We start from the raw sequence: 22,197 nt of genomic DNA on the forward strand, positions 1-22,197 counted from the left end.
TTACACGACTATCATAACCAATGGTTGTGTGACATGGCTAATGAGGTGTGGTAACTTAGACCGATGCATATATGTGCCTGATCTTACATTGTAGATGACATGACTGACTGAATTGTTATACCTAGCTCTCTTACAACCAGCAAAAATGTTCAAAAGAAAAATGGCGACGCTCTGTCATATTTTTTTATGTTTCTAAGTTCAGTAAAAACCAAAAAAATAATCCGACGCCTAGTGAAATAAAAAAAGCATGCTTAACACCAGAAAATAACAAATTACCATAGACCCACATATAGAACAAGAGAGAGAAACATATTCAAAATACAATTAGATGATTTGCAAAAATAACAAGAAACATGTCAAATAGATACACATGATGAAGAAAGTACCATGATTTATTAATGCCATATTCAATTTACACTAAACAAGCGAAAAGGCATAAAGTGTTCGCATGTACACAGATAGACAGAGTAGAAAGATGAAAAAATTAACAAGTCAGTGTTGGAAAAAAACAAGTTAGATATTACTCATGATACTACCTGATGATTATGATATGAATTTTTAGTCAAATGCAAAGATATTTTTTTCTCACTATAAATAAAAAGGATTCCAAAGGCAAAAAATCACTTTTTACAGGAATAATTCTAAAATATAATTGTAATTGACATGTTAATCGTCTTCCCATAGAGATTTCTGTGCCTGACGAATAGCTTCCGCGCGAGCTGAAACATAAGAGGACAAAAGTTAGTAGTTATCAAATACCATGCACTTTAGAAAACATCACATATAAGTATATCTGAGCGAACACTAGAATTAGAGTTAAACTGGTGTAATGATCAACTCTTGGAGAAATGAAACTAATGATTCATTTGACAAACGATTGAAAATGAAATAAATAAATAGTAACAGTAAATTATGTGCAAGGACTGACGCTAATTATTTTTTTAGATTATTGAACTTTAAAAGTTCCATTCACTACTTAATAAATTACCTAGAGAGTATTTTACACACGTATCTAACAAATGAACGGTTGAGATTTACTGATCATATGCTGTCTTTCTTCATATAACTAACTGGGATTGGATCAGAATGATTAACGAGTGATAAAATGTTGAGAATTATCATCCTTTATTTCGTAATATACATGAAATAGTTAATAATATCGAAACAAATGTTATACTCAACTTCCCAAATGGAACAAGTAATATATGGGATTATACCAAAGACATATACATGGATATCAACCTTATAATCTTCTGTTATTCGGTGTTAAATAATTAGTAGGTTCTAACAACAAACAAAGCCCTTGAACCTAGATTTCACCTACTTCTGGATTGATTATGAAGAGTCATCAACAAACCGTGAAGAATTCGGTGAAGTTTTAAGTAACACTTTGCAATGTTCCTATTAAAGATATCACAGCCTTACATATGTCATGAAACTATTGAACTATCATACCTATATGTATTTAAAAGTGCTCAACTAAAGCCAAATATATCCTACTGAAAGTATACATGTACATGATGATCAAAAAGGACGATGAAAAATGGGGACTCGATATCTTCCTTAAATACAAAAACAGGCAAATAAGAATAGTTGAAAAATCTAGAAAATCATTCCATACAGTTTTAATTGAAAGCACAAAATTTAGGTAATACATTTTTTTCTCGCGCGCTTATTAGTAATAAAAGGTAATTTATGTGGGCAAATCGGTTTCTTTCTATGTTAACATATCTGATCTCGACATAAAAATGAGAACTTTAGTACATTTACTTGAATAATTAGCAAATCTTAATCGAATTCTAAACGGAAACGAAAATAAACATTCCGATCTATGATTGACTAAGACTGTTCAACACAGAAATCTAAAATTACTTGTAAAGTGTAACACCAGATTTAAAACATCGTTGGATAATTCACTTGGTATTGTTTGTTTGGATCTTCCCATCGATGTGTTTCGGACTGCAACTGGTCAGTCTCTAATTGGCATATGTGCATACTGTGCGTATTGCCTCGATATACCTTAATTCACGAGTCCCAAATAGGACGAAACGCGCGTCCTGGATTCCACTGCTAGCCACTATCCATCTCTGCTTATCGTTGGATAATGTTCTAAAAACTAATGGTATCACGAAAATTAAACATAAAAAATAATGCGGAAAACACATGTATAATTTACCACGTGCTTCTCGTAAGAGAGCTTTATCTTGTTCCTCTTTCATAGTTTCCTCAGGAGATTTAATTTTAGTAGGAACAATACCCAAATGATTGGAAATTAGTCTTCGAGCTGTTGAACTAGTCGTAACTGGTCGTTTTTTATACGGCATAGTCCAGTCACCAGGTGAACGAGCAATCTTCAACTTACTAGCCAAAGAGGCGTCGTTAATTTTACGAGCCTAAAGATGAAACGAATTAGTTAAAATATTTGTAAAATTCAGACTATTTAGTAAAAAAAAAACTTACCAACAGTAAGTAAACGTGAATGATAACAACAAGAGATAAATTTTAACATCCAAAATATTTTACGTTACACAAAAATCAGTGTTGTTGTAATAGTATGCATAACAGACAAAACTGGACAAATGCAGCAGAGAAGCTCTCATTCTTATTCTTCAACAGTTATCCAGCCAGCTTTCACGTACATTAAATGCATGTACTTATTTATATTTACATAAATGACCACAAAAAACGTTTGGTACGACAAATCTAGACGTTAAGTCCAAATAATAATATGGATAAGAGGAATAATTAAGGTTTACATGTATTAACGGAGTGATAACTATTACTGTTAATAACCACTGGAGCTTTAAATGGCCAGGATATCAAAACTAAGGTCAACTACTGCCTCTAATACTTATAATTACAGTTAAAAACTCTGACCGTCTTTTATTTATTCATTGATGTGCATTTGACTAGTTTTTGGTTATAGCTCACTCCACGTAGCACTGCACTAATGAGACGGTTTATGAACCTATTTTCAGTGGATTAATATACAGCGAACTGCTCTCGTTTCCTGAATTCTGAAGCATTACTTATTTTTTTGTTTGATACACATAAACACTGGTAGAAATAGGCAGCAAAATAAACGTGGGCATCAAAACAAGGGAATGAATGTGTGAAGAAATAGGGGAAGGAAAAGGAGTCAAATCCGAAAAAATAAGTGAGTTAAAATAGAATATAATGAAAGAAACAATTCAGTTAGAAATACAACCAGTTTTTCCAGTCCAAGTTATTATTATTTTTAGAATGAAGAACGTGAAATAAAACTACAGCAGGATTGTCAATGGCTTTTATTCTGAGACATCTCATAATCTCCCAAGCTACTAAACTGCATCATCTTTAGGACTCTGATCAGTGAGTTCTGATGGACTAATGGATATCAGTCATATGTACCTTTTTTACACCGCCGCGCCATGTCATAGGGTGGTATTTCTATTCAGCATGGAGGAACTTGTTTTAATTACAGACTATCTATTGTGGTAAAATTGTATTATTTTGTACTTCTTTAATGACTTATGTTAATCTTCTCATGAGACATTTCTTATGTTACATACACGACACAAAACACCAATGAACACAGCAAAAAGATAGAAAACTAGTCATGCGAGATCCGATATATGTTAATTCGACTTCGAACCCTGCTTTGGTTACTTCGGTTTAGAAAACCAAGAACTTTCACTAATTCCTTAAATACAGACAGTGCCCCCACGACTATTTTGAATTACGATTGAGTTTTGTATTTCTAAATTACGAACAATAGAGATTCTTCTAATAAGGACAGGGATCTATGTTATCCGAACAAATCTGACGAATAATACACAACACATCGATGATTACCCTCAGATAGACTGCAATAGAGAGACGAAATCTTGTACAAAAGCTCTTCTTGGTAGACACCACAGAAGAATTTACGACCCAGTTCGTGTAAATTACACATCAAATATTTAACCATTATTAATTGTAAGATTTATCGGATTGAGCAACTGCAACTTAAATATAAAATTACAGTATATTAATGAATACAATAATGTACACTGACAATTCAGTAATACCTAAAAGCCCCTCCCTACACTAAAAATAAACTAATTTTGTGCTGAATAGATCGATGCTGATGGAAACACACTGACAGTTAGTGGACTAAGTTTGCTTCAATCCATAAAAGAGTCTTAGGAACGATTTCTTCTTAATTGTATTGTCTGAGATAAACCATTCACATAAAAAACCCAGTACATGATATTGTAATTAGCTGTTTAATTGCACCACCTTTATTTACCCATAATTAGTATTCACAATCTCAAAATATGACTATATTATCGGTTAGCAAAACATGTCTAATCTAACTTATTGACAGGAAATTTATTTTACTTCAAGATTTTATTATAGCTTGTATTCTAATACCTAAACTACATTATAAAGGGATAAACTCAAACAAAAGTTCAAGAAACACTGAAAAAATCGGTAACTTTATATAGAGGAAGGTAAGTAGTAAAGAATGGTATACCTTCATGAAAAGTCCTGATATTTGAGCCAATGCACGATTCGCTTCATCATTTGAAGAAAATACAGCTAAACAATGAGTATCATCGACCCACTTAAGGTAAAATCCGCTATCTTCAAATCCTGTGAGTTCCGCTTCCAAGTGAAAATTTTGAAAGTCTTTTGGAAAGTTATATAACTCTAAAATATGCTGGAAATCTTTCAACCTTATGACTGGTTCACTGTTGCCATCATTATGTGACAGCTTTTGATTAAAAAGTTTTTTTTTGAATACACATTCATTGTCATCAATACAGCTGTCAGAAAGTGTAAGTGATCTTAATTGTTGTTCTACATCAGTTTGGTCATCCACAGAAGCATGTGATATTGGAGATTCCAAAAAGGATGACTCTTTTTTGACCTCGCTAGCACTTTTGTTCGCTCTTAAAGCTGGTGGTACGTACAATGTTTTGGGTGGTTTCTTTAATGACATATGTAACTAACAGAATAATGAGATCTGTGAAGATAATACAGAGAAAAAATAAAAGCAAAACTGTTAAATTCAGCTAGCATAATTTATATTTGAATACAATAACAATGATTACCAATCAAATGTACTTAAAGCTTTTGGAAACTTTGTTTGCAACTAAGAATGGGGCCTTAAAAGCACGATATACGGAAGGTAATAAAATAAATAGTGGACAAACTATACTTATACTGGATTTAAATCAGTAACTTATAACGAACAACCAATTTGAAGGGACAATCATCGATGAGACTGGATAGTGATTCAACCATATTGCAAACTGAACGAGGTTCAAAGTGTAAACCATCGAACTTCAACTCAGTACGCTAAAAGTATTACCTCTTCCACAAAAGCTGAAGGTTTTAGGTTGGATCCCATATGCAGTCACAAGTGAGTACTGATGATAAGTTATAAACCTGAAGTAAACAGTTCCCAGACTTGGCAAAGGAGACCAGTACATGTTTAAAGCGGACCCCATGACATCTATAACTGACTACTGTTTTGTGGTTCCCACCTCACAACGAAAAGAATCTTTAACTTGGACGAATATTCACGAAGCCCTTAGCTAAATGAAAATCAATAACATGGAAATAGATGTTTGAAATAACACATCGCAAATAAAACGGAATATTTATCTACTGAATATGTTGACAAAGCCGTTATCTGGAACATAAAAAAGTTTTACTACTCAATGTTAAAATATTCTAAGAGAAGTAGAAGAGTAATGACTAAGTGCAAGGATATCCAGAAGATAAAAAAGCATACTATTTCGCAGTAGACCAAGTAATACCAGTTGAATCAAACAAAACAAAACCAATCAAAACCCTGAAGTGATCCAAAATGCTATTGTAGAGTGGTGGCTCAATGGTTAAAGTACTCTACTTAGAACTGATGGGCCCCAGGTTTGAACACTACTTCAGCTAATATAGTTTGGGTGATCCAGGTAGTATAATAAACGTTGTCTCTGAGAATCAAGTACCCAAACATGTACTTTATAAATCAATGACATAAATAAAATAAGTTGCTACATTTCAGAGTGGCGCAATTAAAAGAAATGAAGAGTAATCACAAAAGAAACCAGAAAGTATGGTAACTTCAACATATACCCATCCCTCCCACGTTCTAAGTTACTGTTATTCTTTCACTGGGGTTTCTCTATTTTACTCCTACTTGAAAAGTCCATAAAATCAGACAGTAAATCGTTTCAAGTTTGTTCGTAATCGAACCCAATATAACGTACTTTAAGTAACAGTAGTGAAAGATACGCCTTACGTTTTTATCCAAAAGAATGTCAATAAAGATATATTTTCGTTTTTACTTATTCTATAATTGAAAGAAAAAGGAAGTAACAAAAACCATCACTATTACATTTTTCCGACTTTCAACTTGTTAATTTCTCCATACAATCCTTCCCATTGGTAAATTTGAACGAAGCAAGAACAACAAGAGTAACAGAGCAAAGTGAGTTCATTTACTTCGTAGATTCTCGTCAGCAGCCTACAACCTAGGGAGGACAGTAATAATTATCAGTAACCAATGTACATTATTCCGTATTAAAGACTAGTAAAATAACGACAACAAGCATGGAGGTATTATAAAGTGGTAAAGTGTTGGTTAGTATTGAGTAATTTTGACAACGATATTAATTCCCCAACATGCCTGTTTTAAAATCTTTCAGAATTTTTACACCTAATGACACACAAACATTCACCCACTCAACCACTTTAAAATACTTCCATGCTTGTCGTCATTACCAGTCTAATGATAGAGTACAAGTTAGTACTAAAACACACATCCGATGAGCACGTATTTAAGTGAATGGCGGTAAATAAGGTAAAATGGCGAATATCCATTACGGTTTTTATATTATTATTGGCATTCCATCGACCACAGTTTTAGTCTTTAATTTACAATAAATTGGTGGGTTCAAACTAGTTCTGCATCTTTAATTCAGAATATAGCAGCTGTAAAAAAATACTTGGCGAGACTATGATTTATGAACGAACTAATCAGATTTAGGATAACAGGTCTTGGACTTCGGGGCGGAATTCACTCACCCATTTGACCAAATAGAGTCTTAGTATTTAAGCTGATGTCAGTTTGTGATGAAAAACCGTAAATCTAATTCCTGACTATAACCATCAGCGGTGAATCATAATCCTTATTCTTCAGACTGCTTTATAACTTTCATTTAACCTTGGTAAGTAGGTGGCCCCCAAATGCCCTGGTACGGTCGAGAGTGGGGAGAGTTCGCTCTCCCTCTCCAAATGCTCTCACATGGCCACGAGAATATATAGCCTCTGCCAGGGAAGTCCTACTCACTGCCTTCTCGTGGCGGGGGTGTTGTTTACGAAATTGAGAGGACGAAAAGCGAATGTCCGGCGCTTTAACCGGGTTGGTGGACATCGAAGTAGGTCCCCCGACCCTACTTGAAGTTCAAAAGGCTATAAGTAATCTGAAACGAGGAAGAGCAGCTGGTCCAGATGGATTGGCTCCAGAGGTCTTTAAATATGGTGGTCCAATTTTAGCGATTAGGTTGACTAATATTCTGGCTAAAATCTGGGAGACGGACGTAATCCCATCTGACTGGTCACAATCTCTGATTGTCCCAATATATAAGAAGGGGCCAAAATCATCCTGTGATAACCATAGAGGGATTAGTCTGACTAACATAGCATCTAAAATACTAGCCTCAATAATTATCGGGCACCGAACTAAGACTCGTGAACTGCAAACACGAGGAAATCAGGCTGGCTTCAGACCTGGTCGTGGCTGTATCGACCACATATTCACCATTCGTCAAGTTTTAGAGCACAGACATGCTTATCGGCGTCCGACAATGATAGTTTTTCTTGACTTGAAAGAAGCATTTGACTCTGTAGACCGAGAGGTTCTGTGGCAGTGTCTGTCATTAAAAGGTGTACCTGAGAAGTACATAAACTTTGTGAAGGCTCTTTACTCGAACACAACTAGTCGAGTGAGAGCTTATGACGAACTGTCATATGATTTTACAACCTCAAGTGGTGTCCGTCAAGGCTGTCCACTATCCCCATTTTTGTTTAACTTCATTATAGACCTGTTGCTGGAAATAACACTCGTCGACTGAATTTTCAGGAATTGATCTTCTACCAGGAGGTTCACTTATCGACTTAGAATACGCAGATGACATAGTTCTGTTTGGTGAAGACGCTGGCAAAATGCAGAGTCTTCTGTCAGAACTGAGTAATAATGCCAGGATGTTTGGGATGCGTTTCTCCCCATCCAAATGTAAATTGTTACTCCAGGACTTGCATGCGTCAACACCTGAACTAAGGATAGGGAGTGAAGTAGTCGAACGCGTGGACAACTTCACTTATCTTGGAAGTCTGATCAGCCCTAATGGGTTGGTGTCTGACGAAGTGCATACATGGATTCAAAAATCTCATTTGGCTTTTGCCGATTTACGTCACCTATGACGAAGGTGAGATATCCGTCCATCTATCAATTAAGGGACGAGTATACTGCGCAGCAGTTCGTTCTGTTCTACTTTACGGCTGCGAAACGTAGCCATTAAGAGTAGAAGATACTCGTAGGTTACTAGTATTTGACCACATGTGCCTTAGAAATATTGCTCGCATCTGCCGGGATCACCGGGTAAGTAATAGTGAGGTGAGGTTAGACGCAGGGTATTAGGGAATGATGGTAAATCAGTTGATGAGGTCATGAATCTTCATCGACTGAGATGGTTGGGCCACGTGTTACGTATGCCTGAACATCGATTACCACGACGCGCAATGCTGACTAGTATTGGGGATGGTTGGAAGAGAGTTAGGGGCGGCCAAACCAAAACATGGCATCAGTGCTTGAAGTCACTAACTTCTAGTCTGAGCCGTGTTGGTAAATGCAGACTACCTGGTTGGGGTCCGCGTGACTATCGTAACCAATGGTTGGAGACTGTGTGTGACATGGCTCAGAATGGATCACAATGGCGTAGGTGTATACACTCTTTATCTCCCCTTAAACCTTGAGATTAAAATTGCTTCATAACTTTTTTTCCTTCCTATACTATATCCTAATATACAACCTTTCTTTATATACTACTACCACTAAATTAATTACTTCTATGAATCCGGTGTTGATCTTGTTGTGCTAACGAGGTATGGAAACTTGGACCGATGCATATATGTGCCTGGTCCTACGTTGTAGCTGACTGACTGGTGGACATGACGAGTCCACCTAGGGGAGTTGGAAAACCCTCATTCCAAAAAAATGGTGCACATGGGCTCCAGTATCCTGAAGGAACAAATGGCACATGAACTAATCGTTGGTGACCGGCTACATTGGGACTGTATCTCCTTACGATGCTCCACTGCCTTGTGGATTAGACCTTCAGGTCAAAGGCTCAGGGTGTGGCCCCCTGCTCCAGTCTGGGCACCTGGGCAGTATCACAGCCCTCACACAAATCAAATGAGATTTGTGTGGCGCATATGCATCTGGTGCCCCTTTGTACCAATATGTATGTGTTTAAATAAATAAATAAATAAGTAGGTGGACACTCTCAAGATCACTTTGGTGTCGCTCAAAGGTCGTCCATAAATTGTAATTTCACCAAATACTTTTTTACGAGTATGCAGTCAGTAACTACTAAAAAACATCCCCTGCCTTTCTAAGCAATTCAAGAAAATAATGGAGAAACCTACAATAACTTAAAGAATCCTAATGAAAACAGAGAGAAATAACGTGTTTTTCCCGGGATAGGGTGTATTGTGGAGGCCTGTTATACTTGTAGCCGAATGGATGCCTAGGCGATGTGTGACTTGATGAGACCGCCAATTAGGGAGCAGCGAATTATCGATTGGAACAGTGACATACGAAACCGTACGAGCAGTCTAGAGTGCTAACCGATCCTGAGATCTGTCTAGCCCAGCCAGTTAAGTCCAAAACACCAATAACAGCATCAGTTGTATGAATCCTTGTATTTCAAACATACTGAGTTTATATACCAACCAAACAAACCATATCGACCCATAAAATAGATAATAACATTTGTACAATATTTAGCCGAATGTGGCTGTGAATAGTAATCAATAAACTGATGATAACTCAAGGATCGTATAATAATAGTTCAAAGGTCAAAATAAAGTTAGTGATAAGAGGAAACGAATATGATTAGGTTAATTACAATAGGAAATATACATATTATATTGACCAATAAATAGTCCTCAAAAGTTACCATTCGTAATTCTCTTCGGGATATAACAAGGCCTCATGAGATCGAAAAATTTGAGGCTAACTTGTGAAATGGAACTACTTAGGACTACAATCTAGGTCACATGACTACTGGTTAAATATAATATTAACTTTAGGACTTATTATGGCATTTATAATGAGGTTGGCAATAGTGACTAGAAGAACCAACATTAGGAAATGGTAAGAAAACTCCTAATATCTAGATTTCTATTCAAAATACCAGAAAATCATAGATTCTACAACTTACGCTTAAATATACGATGGAAGTAAAAGAAGATACAAACGTGAATTCACAAGCAATGAAAATGTGAAAAAATATACGCGAAAACTTTGGAAAATTTTAATAGCCTGACTTTACTTCTGCATATATATATATATATATATATATATATATATAGGTTGTTTAAAACCCAAGAACGATTGACTCGCGAGGAGCAGGCTGGTTTTCGTTCTGGTAGAGGATGAGTTGATCATATCTTCACCCTCCGCCAAATGTAAGAACACCGTCATACTTATCACAGGCCAACAATCGTAGTGTTTCTTGATATCAGGGTTGCCTTCGATTCGTTGGACAGGACTGTTCTCCGGGATTGTCTATTGAGGAAGGATGTGTCTGAGAAGTTTATTAACATCTTAAAGGCCTTGTATACGGACACCTCAGGCAGAGTGAGGGCATACAACCACCTTTCTCCATTGTTCCATTTAAGCAGTGGGGTTAGGCAGGGTTGCTCAATCTCACCATTCCTCTTCAACTTTGCCATCGACGACATTTTGGAAACAGCTCTGCTGTCTGGAGAAAGACTTCTCGACCTCGAGTATGCGGATGATATTGTCTTACTGTGCGATAATGCCCAAGGCATGCAATCCGCACTTAATCAGTTGGCAATCAGTGTCCGCAGGTACGCTATGTGCTTTGCACCTTCAAAGTGCAAGGTACTCCTACAAGACTGGCAGGATTCTCATCCTGTACTCACCCTAGATGGTGAGCAGATTGAAGTAGTTGAAAAGTTCGTGTATCTAGGTAGCTGCATAAGTGCTGGTGGCGGCGTGAGTGATGAGATTGATGCACGTATAATGAAAGCCAGAGCGTCTTATGCCAATCTGGGCCATCTTTGGCGCCTTCGTGATGTTAGTCTGGCTGTAAAAGGTCGGATCTACAACGCGTCAGTGAGAGCAGTTTTGCTCTATGCTTATGAAACCTGGCCTCCCCGAGTTGAGGATGTTAGACGACTCTCTGTGTTCGATCATCGTTGTCTCCGAAGGATTGCTGACATTCAGTGGTAACACCATGTTAGTAATGCAGAGGTTCGGCATCGTGTGTTCGGGCGCAGAGACGATAATTCAATTGGTGTCACCATCTTGAAACACCGACTTCGGTGGCCTGGACATGTTCTACGAATGTTGTCCCAGGGAATCCCACGTCGTGAATTATTTGACGACGCTGGGACTGATTGGAAAAGGCGGAGAGGTGGTCAATGTATGACATGGTGTCGTGGTATGAAAGAAAGCTGCAAAGGGCTGGCTTCTAGTGGTCTTTCACGACTCCCTGGCTGGGGTCCGAGAGATGGTGCAACACAGTGGCTAGAGACGTTATCAGATATGGCTCAGAATAGAAGCCAGTGGCGATCCTGCTGTAATCTTCTTTTACTTCATAAAGAGTGGTTCTAACTTTCTTAACTGAGTCTTCCGGTTGTACATTTCAGTCCCCCCCATTATTACTCTTCTCTTTTTTCATCCTTTTCTCCCCTAGATATACGCATTTTCCCTCTTCTTTTCCCATTTTCATTGTTTTGTGTGGCGCATATGCATCTGGTGCCCCTTTGTACCAATATGTATGTGTTTAAATAAATAAATAAATAACTGGTGTCCATTTATGATTGAAGCACATAGTGCGATGTTTTCAAAGTAATGCAGTGGTCCGAGGTAACAACCCCAAAGGGCTATGGAATACTACCGCAGAAATAGGCTAGTAAGGGAAATGGACTTCCTAACAAATGTGAAAGACATTTACGAGAAGTATGTTTGGATCTTTCAAAACACTTTCTACATATATGAATTTGTCGATAAGAGTATTCTAATGTCTGTCAATTACTTATAATGAACCCTTTGAGGAAACCCAATTTGTAAAAATACTTACTAAAAGCAGTGTGAGGGATATTTCCACTTAGCCAGGAAAAAATGGGATGTGTTTCAATGAGGTCTGGTTCCTCAGAAACATATATATATAACGCCAATTTTTGTGCAGAAACATTTAGAAAACATCTACAGTGATCTCCTAAAATGTGCTTTCACGGCTTTCCAAAATAGTGACCTGGTCACTAATTATCCTAAAATTGGTAGCTAAGTTTTCATTTCAAGTGTATTGAGGTTAGATCGTTAGTACATAAAACATATACGTTTTCTAGGTTTATAAGCAATAGACATCTGATATCAAAGAAAATTTAGCTGCAGACCATGATAGACAGTTTAAAAACACAGAAAGCCTACCAGACCATCCTTTATTTGTAACGTAAAGAGAGAGTGAGGCGCCACTAGGTTCTTTCTATTATTATAAACTACAACGTCAAAACTCTCTGTTGAAGCTTCGTGGACTGGTTTTACCATGACAGTTTCGTGTCAGTCAGCATATATAGTTTTATATATGAAAAACTCGCTAAAGGAGGCTTTTGTCTCCCGTCTCTAAATGGCAGAGTCCGGAAACGTCTAGAAAACCTAATCGTAGGATAAGGACTGTTTCAACAGGGAAATGCAAAAAACTGCCCACCTAAGTCATTAAAAATCACCCAGAATCTCACAATCTATGTAACTCGGCTGTAATATCTACTATAGTGAAAGCTAGTAAATGGGTACAAACTAAGAATAAAGAGCAACCTAATGTCGTTAAAGGAAATCCAGTCTCCAAATCATTAGTTGTGAAACCTCAGAACCCAAAACTCGCTTTGAGCATGACACTGAGTTGATTAGATACCTACTTAACCAGCTAATATCTCAAGATATCTACGGGGTGACCTTAGTGAGGCTTTGTAGAGCAAGTAGCCAAACAGACTAGAGACGAATTCAAACCAGGAAATTAAAGGTGACATTTAAATTTCCCAATGAAAGGGACTTGACATTACAGAATGGACAGGTCAGGAGTTTTTGTCAGTAGAGACATACTGCTCACATATGAGAAGCTGGAAAAGGACTAAAACAAAGTCTAGACGCTAGTGAAAAGGACCTTGGAATGGCAAACTTTTGGATGCTAAGTCTTTGATAGAAAATAGTCTTGAAGCCTTTTTAGGCGCACCACAAAGCCATGAAAGTGTTTCTCTGATCTGTCACAACAGTTCCTGAAGCTTGCTCAACAAGCGGTCGAAACTAGGTGAGCAAATAGACTCTAACAAGACGTAGTCGCTGTCACAAAAACTGTCGCAGTCATCAAACAATAGGAAACTTGATTTTGAAAATTTTGCACTGTTAAGTGCCTACAGGACCCAAAAGCTTCAAGAAGGAAGAGTAGCTCTATTCATTAGAAATACTATCCCCTTAACCATTATTGAAACCACATTCCATAAAATGGAAAGCATGAATTGGTTAGTTGTTGAGTGAAATTCAAAGGACAAGAGTTGAGGATTGGTTCAGTCTACTGTTGTACAAACTGTGAGGTGAAAGTTGTATTGCTTGACGGTTTCAACACCTGCATTTTAAACACTACGACCATTGAAGAACACAATTTCTTTAGGCTGCTAAATAAGCTTGACATGAGCAAATCGATGGGATCCAATAAAGTGCATTCTAGGTTACTGAACGAATAGGAAAATTTTTGTTGTGAATACCTTCGACATATGTTTGAATCTATCTGTAAGCCAAGATAGATTATCAAAGGACTGGAAGAACATCATAGTAAGTCCTATCTTCAAAACAGGTACGAGACAGGAACTTGATAACTATAAACATGTAAGCCTGACCAGTATGGTAGCTGGAATCTTCGAAAAGTTGATTCGAAAGGGGTTGTTTAGGTGTCTAGACGAAAACTGGATCCTTACTGAAAAGCAACATGCCCCCAGAAAAGGTTGTTCACTTCACACAAACTTATTAGTAGCCCATGATAGTTGATGCGCTACTAAAAATCAAAATATGCCTATAGATATGGACTGCACTGACATCGATATGGCTTTTGACAAAGTTCCTCACAACTGACTGTTATCTAAGTCAATGAATATCGAGATTTCAGGGAACTTATTTAAATTGATACAGGGTTTTCTAGTTTGGCGTCAACAAAGAGTGTGGATGCACCTAAAGTTGTGTCCTAAATCATAAGTAACTATAAAAATCGGACAGGCTTTCACAACATACACTTTAAGATTTTCACATACAAGTCAGAAACTCAGGGCATGGCAAGAAAAAGATTTATTATAATTATCAAGGACCTAAAAAACATACAAAAACATATGTTGCAGCGGAATAACCACTATATTATTAACATAATTAAGAGCAATACATTTACAGTCAATATTCTTGATGGAAGCCCACATATGTTCATGACTAACTACCGAACTTATAACTGTTCCTATGTCACTATAAGGGAACAGCCCGTCGAATTAACCAGGTGGGATTGTGAATAGTCTTCATTTTGTTAGTCCATTTTTCCTAACATCAGTTACAAGGCCAGGCTTTCCATGTATTAGTATTACATTATTCAGCCTAAATGAAGTTATTTCAGTATTTTTAAGTATAACTGCTTGTTTCTCCGGGTTTGACTTAGCAATTGCTTTTATAGTAGTAGCCGGTATGTTAGCTTGAAGCTTGACACAGTAAGATATCTCCGCATAACGTTGAGCTACATGCCTGGCTACATCGTACCCGCTTTGCACTGACTTCTTAATCAGCCTCGTATAAGACTCGAATAGGAAGGCGGAAAATCTATTATTATTATTATTATTATTCACAAACATCTGATGGATACATAAGTACTGTGAAGAAACCATTTCGGGTTTCTTCAAAAATGCAATAATACACAATTTTCAATAATGTAAGCATTACATTTGCCATGTTTGAGAAAGGAAGGAAAAGGAAAGTAAAATATTAATAATAGAATAGTAATAATAAATCAGGTTCTGTGTGATTAATGATGTGAACCGCGAAACAAGAAGCCTTAACAAATTACGGAAGCTATTTTTGGGACGTTAATTCATTTAATTCAAAGCTTGTAAAACTGTAACATTTACTTTTGCCTTTAGCCTATTCTACAGACCATAAGCTTTCTTTTGATGCATAATTCACTTCCACAGCATTTTCTGCTCTAAAGCTATTGTAATTTAGACGTGACCTTTTGTACTCTATTTTCTACTACAATCCCCCAGTTTTGGACATAATTGTATTTTCCTAATTATTGTACGTTGTGGTCAGGTTATTCATCTACTTATTCATGTAACTTTTCACCCTAATCTAAATTGGGAATTCGAGTGCTAGATCGGGGTTGGAATAAAGTGATTAGTGTTCCGGCTGTCTTTGTCTTCTCTCTCTCTCGCGTGCTTGCCAGCCAATCAGGGACAGAATAGTTTTCGTCTCTCTACCCCCACTTCGAACTCACGTATACTATCCTCAAGGTTAAGCCAGTCATCCTATCGGGTCAAGGTCTTAATCTACATTAGACAAGTTATACTCGGCACTAAAGTGGGTAGACAGATTCAAGGACGTAACAAAAGTGGCGACGGAGATTTTTTTGAAATATTGATTGATCCAAATCAAAATGTCTGTTTCTTTGGACGACCTTAAAACTATTCTACAAATTCAGCAAGCTCAGAATGATGCAAACCAAATGAAGCTTTTAGATGCGTTGATGCAGAAGCTCTCATTTCTCCTTTTTTTCTCTCCAGAATCTTGCTCTGAGGGTGAAGCTATGTAACTTCGGACATCTGGAACAAGCTCGACGAACGCGCTTTCCCGAGGTCATAGCTCGAACCAGGCGCCCCACAAGCCTACTTTATAACAACAATAAACTTAAAAAAGCTGCATTACATAAATACTTAGCACGACGGAAACCCTATTACACTTTTTGTCGAGATTGGATCTGGTATGTAACGTGGACGCTATGCCCCTTTGGAAACTATTCTTATGAAAACACATTATATCTGAACGAATGAACTGCTATCAACTTTTATAGATTATAATTACTAAACAACCCTGCTCAGGATGCATACTGTGAACCAGTATATGTTGTAAATTGTAGATCATGCCTGTAAAAATGGCGTGCACCTGCTATTGCAGAAATATAATATTATTATTATTCATCTTCAAATTCTCAGTCAGATAAATATGACAGCATCGCAAATTCTATTTTTGAATTCAATTATGATCCCGATTCTGGTATTATTTTCGATTCCTGGTTTCGTCGTTTCGAAGACACATTCCTTGTCGAATGCTCAAATCTTGATGATGCAGCCAAAGTTCGCCTACTCCTGAGAAGACTCGGAAAACTTGAATATAACAAATATGTGAATTTCATTTTGCCACAAAATCCGCGAGATTTATCTTTTGATGTGACAGCTCAAACCTTGTCCAAAATTTTTGGTGAACAATCCTCATTATTCAGCATCCGTTATCAGTGTTTTCAAATATCAAAATCCTTATCTGATGATTATCTCACATACACTGGACAAGTAAATAAAGAATGCGAACGTTTTAAAATAAATGAAATTACAGCAGATCAATTTAAATGTTTGGTTTTTACCGGTTTCAAGACGGCACAGAGAAAGCTATAGCCCATGCCTCCAGAACGTTGACTTCGGTAGAACGCAAGTACAGCCAAATTGAGAAAGAAGGATTGGCACTAGTTTTTGCAGTTAAGAAGTTTCACAAAATGCTGCATGGTAGAAAATTTACCTTATTTACTGATCATAAACCCCTATTATCGATCTTTGGATCTAAGAAAGGTATACCAGTTTATACTGCAAATCGCCTCCAACGATGGGCTACAATGTTGTTGGTTTATGATTTCACTATCAAATACAAATCTACCTTTGACTTTGGTCATGCTGATGCACTATCGCGCTTAATAAGAAATCATAAGCTTGAAAATGAAGATACTGTCATTGCTTCTATATCAGTGGAAGAAGATGTAAGCAGCATGTTGCTCAATTCAACGCTAATTTTTCCAGTGACAGCTGCTCGAATCGCTGATCACACTCTCCGTGATCCTATCTTAAGGCAACTAGCTACATTTATCCGGCGTGGTTGGCCCCCACGTATAACATCTCATGAATTAAGACAGTATTATCAACGACGCCAATATTTATCCATCGTAAATGACTGTATTATGTTCACTGATCGCGTAGTAATTCCAAGTAACCTACGCTCACTCGTTCTGAAACAACTGCACACAGCTCATCCAGGTACTGGAAGAATGAAAGCTATTGCTCGAATTTATGCACACTGGCCTAACATTGATGAACACATCGAAGATTTAGTGCGTGCGTGCAGAAAATGTGCTGCAGCCTCGAAATGTCCACGGAAAGCTAAACTCAATTCTTGGCCATCCCCGAAAGAACCTTGGTCTCGTACACACATTGATTTTGCCGGCCCATTTCAAGGTACATATTTCCTCGTTTGTGTCGACGCCTACTAAAAGTGGCCAGAGATTCTACCCATGAAGCAAATCACGTCGCAAGAGACTATTATCGAGTTACGGCAGTTATTCTCTCGTTTCGGAGTCCCAGATATTCTCGTGTCAGATAATGGCACTCAGTTTACTTCTTCCATTTTCTCAGACTTCTGCAGTGGTCTATCGGTTAAGGGCTTCGGCTCGAGACTGGTAGGTCCTGGGTTCGAATCTCGCGAGAGCGGGTTCGTGGATGCGCACTGCTGAGGAGTCCCGTAATAGGACGAAACGGCCATCCAGTGTTTCCAGGTTTTCCATGGTGGTCTAGCTTCAATTGACTCACGCTTTCAACTATGAGAAAAGTTAAAACTGCTCTCGATGCCATAAAACCAAAGCAAAATGGTGTAGGAAGAAGAAACCAGAAGATAGAATCTCAATTTAATCGCCATCATGTGGCGAAAAGTAGAATCTTCCGAGACAACCAAAAAGTATACGTCCGTGATTTCCGATACTCACCTCCACAATGGACCAGTGAACGCATACTTGGGAGACGAGGGAATGTAATGTATGTGGTGGAGGTTGAGGGCCAAAAGTGGATACGTCACGCTAACCACATACTGGAAAGTTCTGGTACTCCTCAAAAAACCGAGAAAATGTGCTCAATGTGGGAAGTCTTCCTGGACAGTTTCGACATAGGAAGTCCAGCAACTAAAAAAACTGTGCAACCTGAACAACATCCTATTACGAGATCACTATGAAAACGCAGAAGACCTGATATTCTGCAGGTGGACCCAAAGAAAAGAGCATATACTTCTGAGGGGAGATATCAGTGATGATATCTTAGCTGTTACTCGTATTTAGTGACTAACCGCTTTCTTTTTTTTCATTTATTCCAGTTAACCAGTTGGTCCTTTTCTTACAATGACCACAACTCCGTCCAGTTTCACTTATGCATTCAGTCAATGGCAGTGATAACATCACTTTCTTTGTCAGGGGGGAAGATGATGTGAACCGCGAAACAAGAAGCCTTAACAAATTACGGAAGCTATTTTTGGGACGTTAATTCATTTAATTCAAAGCTTGTAAAACTGTAACATTTACTTTTGCCTTTAGCCTATTCTACAGACCATAAGCTTTCTTTTGATGCATAATTCACTTCCACAGCATTTTCTGCTCTAAAGCTATTGTAATTTAGACGTGACCTTTTGTACTCTATTTTCTACTACAATCCCCCAGTTTTGGACATAATTGTATTTTCCTAATTATTGTACGTTGTGGTCAGGTTATTCATCTACTTATTCATGTAACTTTTCACCCTAATCTAAATTGGGAATTCGAGTGCTAGATCGGGGTTGGAATAAAGTGATTAGTGTTCCGGCTGTCTTTGTCTTCTCTCTCTCTCGCGTGCTTGCCAGCCAATCAGGGACAGAATAGTTTTCGTCTCTCTACCCCCACTTCGAACTCACGTATACTATCCTCAAGGTTAAGCCAATCATCCTATCGGGTCAAGGTCTTAATCTACATTAGACAAGTTATACTCGGCACTAAAGTGGGTAGACAGATTCAAGGACGTAACAAAATATTAATAATAGAATAATAATAATAAATCAGGTTCTGTGTAATTGGCAAGAATTTTGCGTTGATTTTGAAGGAGGAAAGGATGAAACTAAGAAAATAGAAATAAAGGAGACGCGGAATAAGTAAATATCTTAACGCAGAACAAGAATAAACAACTATGTATATATAGCAAAACGAGTAATAAAATTAAAATAAAACACGATAAATTAATCCGCAAATAATTTATCATTGCCGTAAGATATGACGTTAGAATAAGTGTTTGTTTGGGGTGATGCTGTGAAAGTTTCAATTAAGTGCAAAAGATAATCAATATGTATAATGTTATTGTCTTAATCCAAAACTTCATAATCTTAAGAACAATATTTATTTAGAAGGAAAAATAAATAAACCAAGGAAAAAGAGAAAAGAAATGAACACATAGTGAAAGGGTCTAACCATGATCATAATAGTGTAATGGTTATAGACTTTTTAGATAAACGAATAATTTAAAAAATAATAATGAATAAATAAGGAAAATCAGAAAAAAAATAAATAATAAAAATAATATTAACAATAATAATAAACATTTACTGCACTCGGATAAATACGCCATGTGAATGAACGTCATCAGGAAGGTACCTCACAAAATGTACATTATGAACTGTTTTCCAGTCCATAACAACACTGATATTCCTTAAAAAAATTACGTAAATGAAATATGGTCGATCCTGTGGCACTGTTATATAATCTTGAATGCTCTTACAAATATGCCGCTGGTGTTAAATGCTTAAAATTAAGGTACAAAGGTTGTGATAAACAATGTTAATGAATTACACAGCCTAAATATAGAATAACCAGTCAACAGTATTTTGCTTTCCATACTCATGCGAAGTCTAGTGTGCGACATTTACACTGAAATTCCGAAGAAGCACTTGCTATACAACTTGACATCAACGTATTTACATCCCTGATTACATATTTGTTCATGTTTCTTAATCTTTGGTGAAAATGATCTATCCACAGATTGATTAGTCTCTTCGTCACATCTAAGTATACCATGTGCTTTGGATCTAAGGACAAAGTCGAGGAAATATTAATTGGAAGCCCTTCGAAATTGGAATGGTCTTGACGGCGAAATGATTGAATCCGCTGACGGAAATTATTATCGGTTCGCAATGCATACTCACCATTTGGAAGAGTTACCTATCCGGCAAGGTGCCGATCAAATACAACATACCTATCGCAACGTGCTTGCTCACTGTGATTAACTGGTAATCTAACATTAGGACGAGCAAGTGCTTCACATATCACGGAAACCAGCTTAACAGCTACGTATTTTTTGACATTACCACAAAACAGACCGACATCTATTTCTTTTAATTCAGAAATGGTGTCTGCAGTTATTTCGTTGAATTCTGCTAACTTCGTATTTTCTCCATAGACACCTATCATGAACACATCATTTAACCTAGGAGCAACAATGCGTCTTCGTATAAGCCATAACTATCGACTGGAGCTCCTTGATGTAGAAATTCCTTCCACACAAATATGCAAAATTCGTCCTTTATTTTCATTTACTTATTTTCATTCATTTACTTAATAACCCTACTTTGGTAGTATCCCATCTCTAAGCCAATGTTGTAAATTATTGATCATGCTGGAAAAAAAAGATGTGTACATGCTTTGTCAGAAATATGTCATTATTTGCTCTCAAATAAAGGAGAACCGTTAAAGCGGGTTCAATTAGTAGAAACTATGTTATCTTGGTGAAAACATGTAACTCTGTCACTCAGTTATTGGAGGCGCCGTAAGTCAACATGAAGTGTAGTTCAGCCATTGATTTGTCCTCGCATTACAAGAACATCTGCTTGCAAACCAGACAGCTTTTGAGTTTAACATATGTAGCAGACAACTCTGGGCTTCTATGAGGGGGAGTCAAACTGCGTAACTATTGGCTACCGTGGGAATATCAGGGTAGTCGTTAAGAGTGACTTAAGTCTCTATTTTGCGCTAGTATTGAAATAATCAACATCCATTCTTCTCTACGTAGTATGTCTCGCCAAACAGTGACCCTATTTGGAATGGAAATCATAGATGCAAACGAATTATCCACAGGATTTTCGAGTAGACTAAATGTAGAATCAACAGACAGCAATTCGAAAGCTTTCCTGATAATAATGCTGTTAACAAATAAAATCATGTCTAAGTAAGCTGAATGGAAATCATTTACCTTCAGAACATTTACATATGAAGGTAATTCTCTTGTTTGTTTATCACAACGCATCCGTGCACCCCAAGATAAGCTATTCCTTGACTAACGACAATATCAGAGCACGTAACATGGGCAATCTGATTATCCCACATTAAACAGTATACTTTATAACCCATGGGAGCATACACACAATTGGACGTATACACGGATGTTTAGTCTCAAATCGAAAAAGAATTCACAACTGTCTTTATCTAAAAAGAATTCTTCTGAATTTTTGTGTGGCGTGGACCACTATTCGGCTAAACTCGAGACAACGAGAGATTCTGATTATTTGTAGTGTTGAGATAACTGACTACATTAGCATCATAACAAAGTATTTCACTAAACATTTTATGAGCAGCAGCCACCCATATAAACCGTAATAGAAACAAGGGCAAACTCGAATCTTGTGAACTATAAGGAACCATTCCACTAACTGCATATTTGAGAATAAATTATTATTATTATTATCAAATGATAATTCAGTATACCTTATGTACTTGATGGACAGATTGTCTCTTTGAAACAAATGGTATAAATACCTGTACATTTTTGATAATGTTTGTAGTAGTCCTCTACGTC

At 37.1% G+C, this 22,197-nt stretch overlaps 2 protein-coding genes across 2 annotated transcripts; both read right to left on the minus strand.

Annotated features, from left to right (window-relative positions):
- Positions 1-169: 169 nt before the first annotated feature.
- On the minus strand, positions 170-4,993 carry Smp_063540 (hypothetical protein). The gene is made up of 3 exons (XM_018794884.1): positions 4,499-4,993; positions 2,177-2,393; positions 170-719 (listed from the first exon to the last, which is right to left on the minus strand). The coding sequence occupies exons 1-3, from the start codon at positions 4,964-4,966 to the stop codon at positions 667-669; spliced, it is 738 nt and encodes a 245-aa protein (XP_018649252.1). The 5' UTR covers positions 4,967-4,993; the 3' UTR covers positions 170-666.
- Positions 4,994-20,567: 15,574 nt separating this feature from the next.
- On the minus strand, positions 20,568-20,816 carry Smp_063550 (hypothetical protein; the record flags this gene model as incomplete). The annotated part of the gene is made up of 1 exon (XM_018794885.1): positions 20,568-20,816. One exon carries the CDS (start codon positions 20,814-20,816, stop codon positions 20,568-20,570), a length of 249 nt encoding a protein of 82 aa, XP_018649253.1.
- Between the last annotated feature and the right edge of the window lie 1,381 nt (positions 20,817-22,197).

The sequence above is a fragment of the Schistosoma mansoni genome, chromosome 1 (assembly GCF_000237925.1).
Source record: "Schistosoma mansoni strain Puerto Rico chromosome 1, complete genome".
Lineage (NCBI taxonomy): Eukaryota > Metazoa > Platyhelminthes > Trematoda > Strigeidida > Schistosomatidae > Schistosoma > Schistosoma mansoni.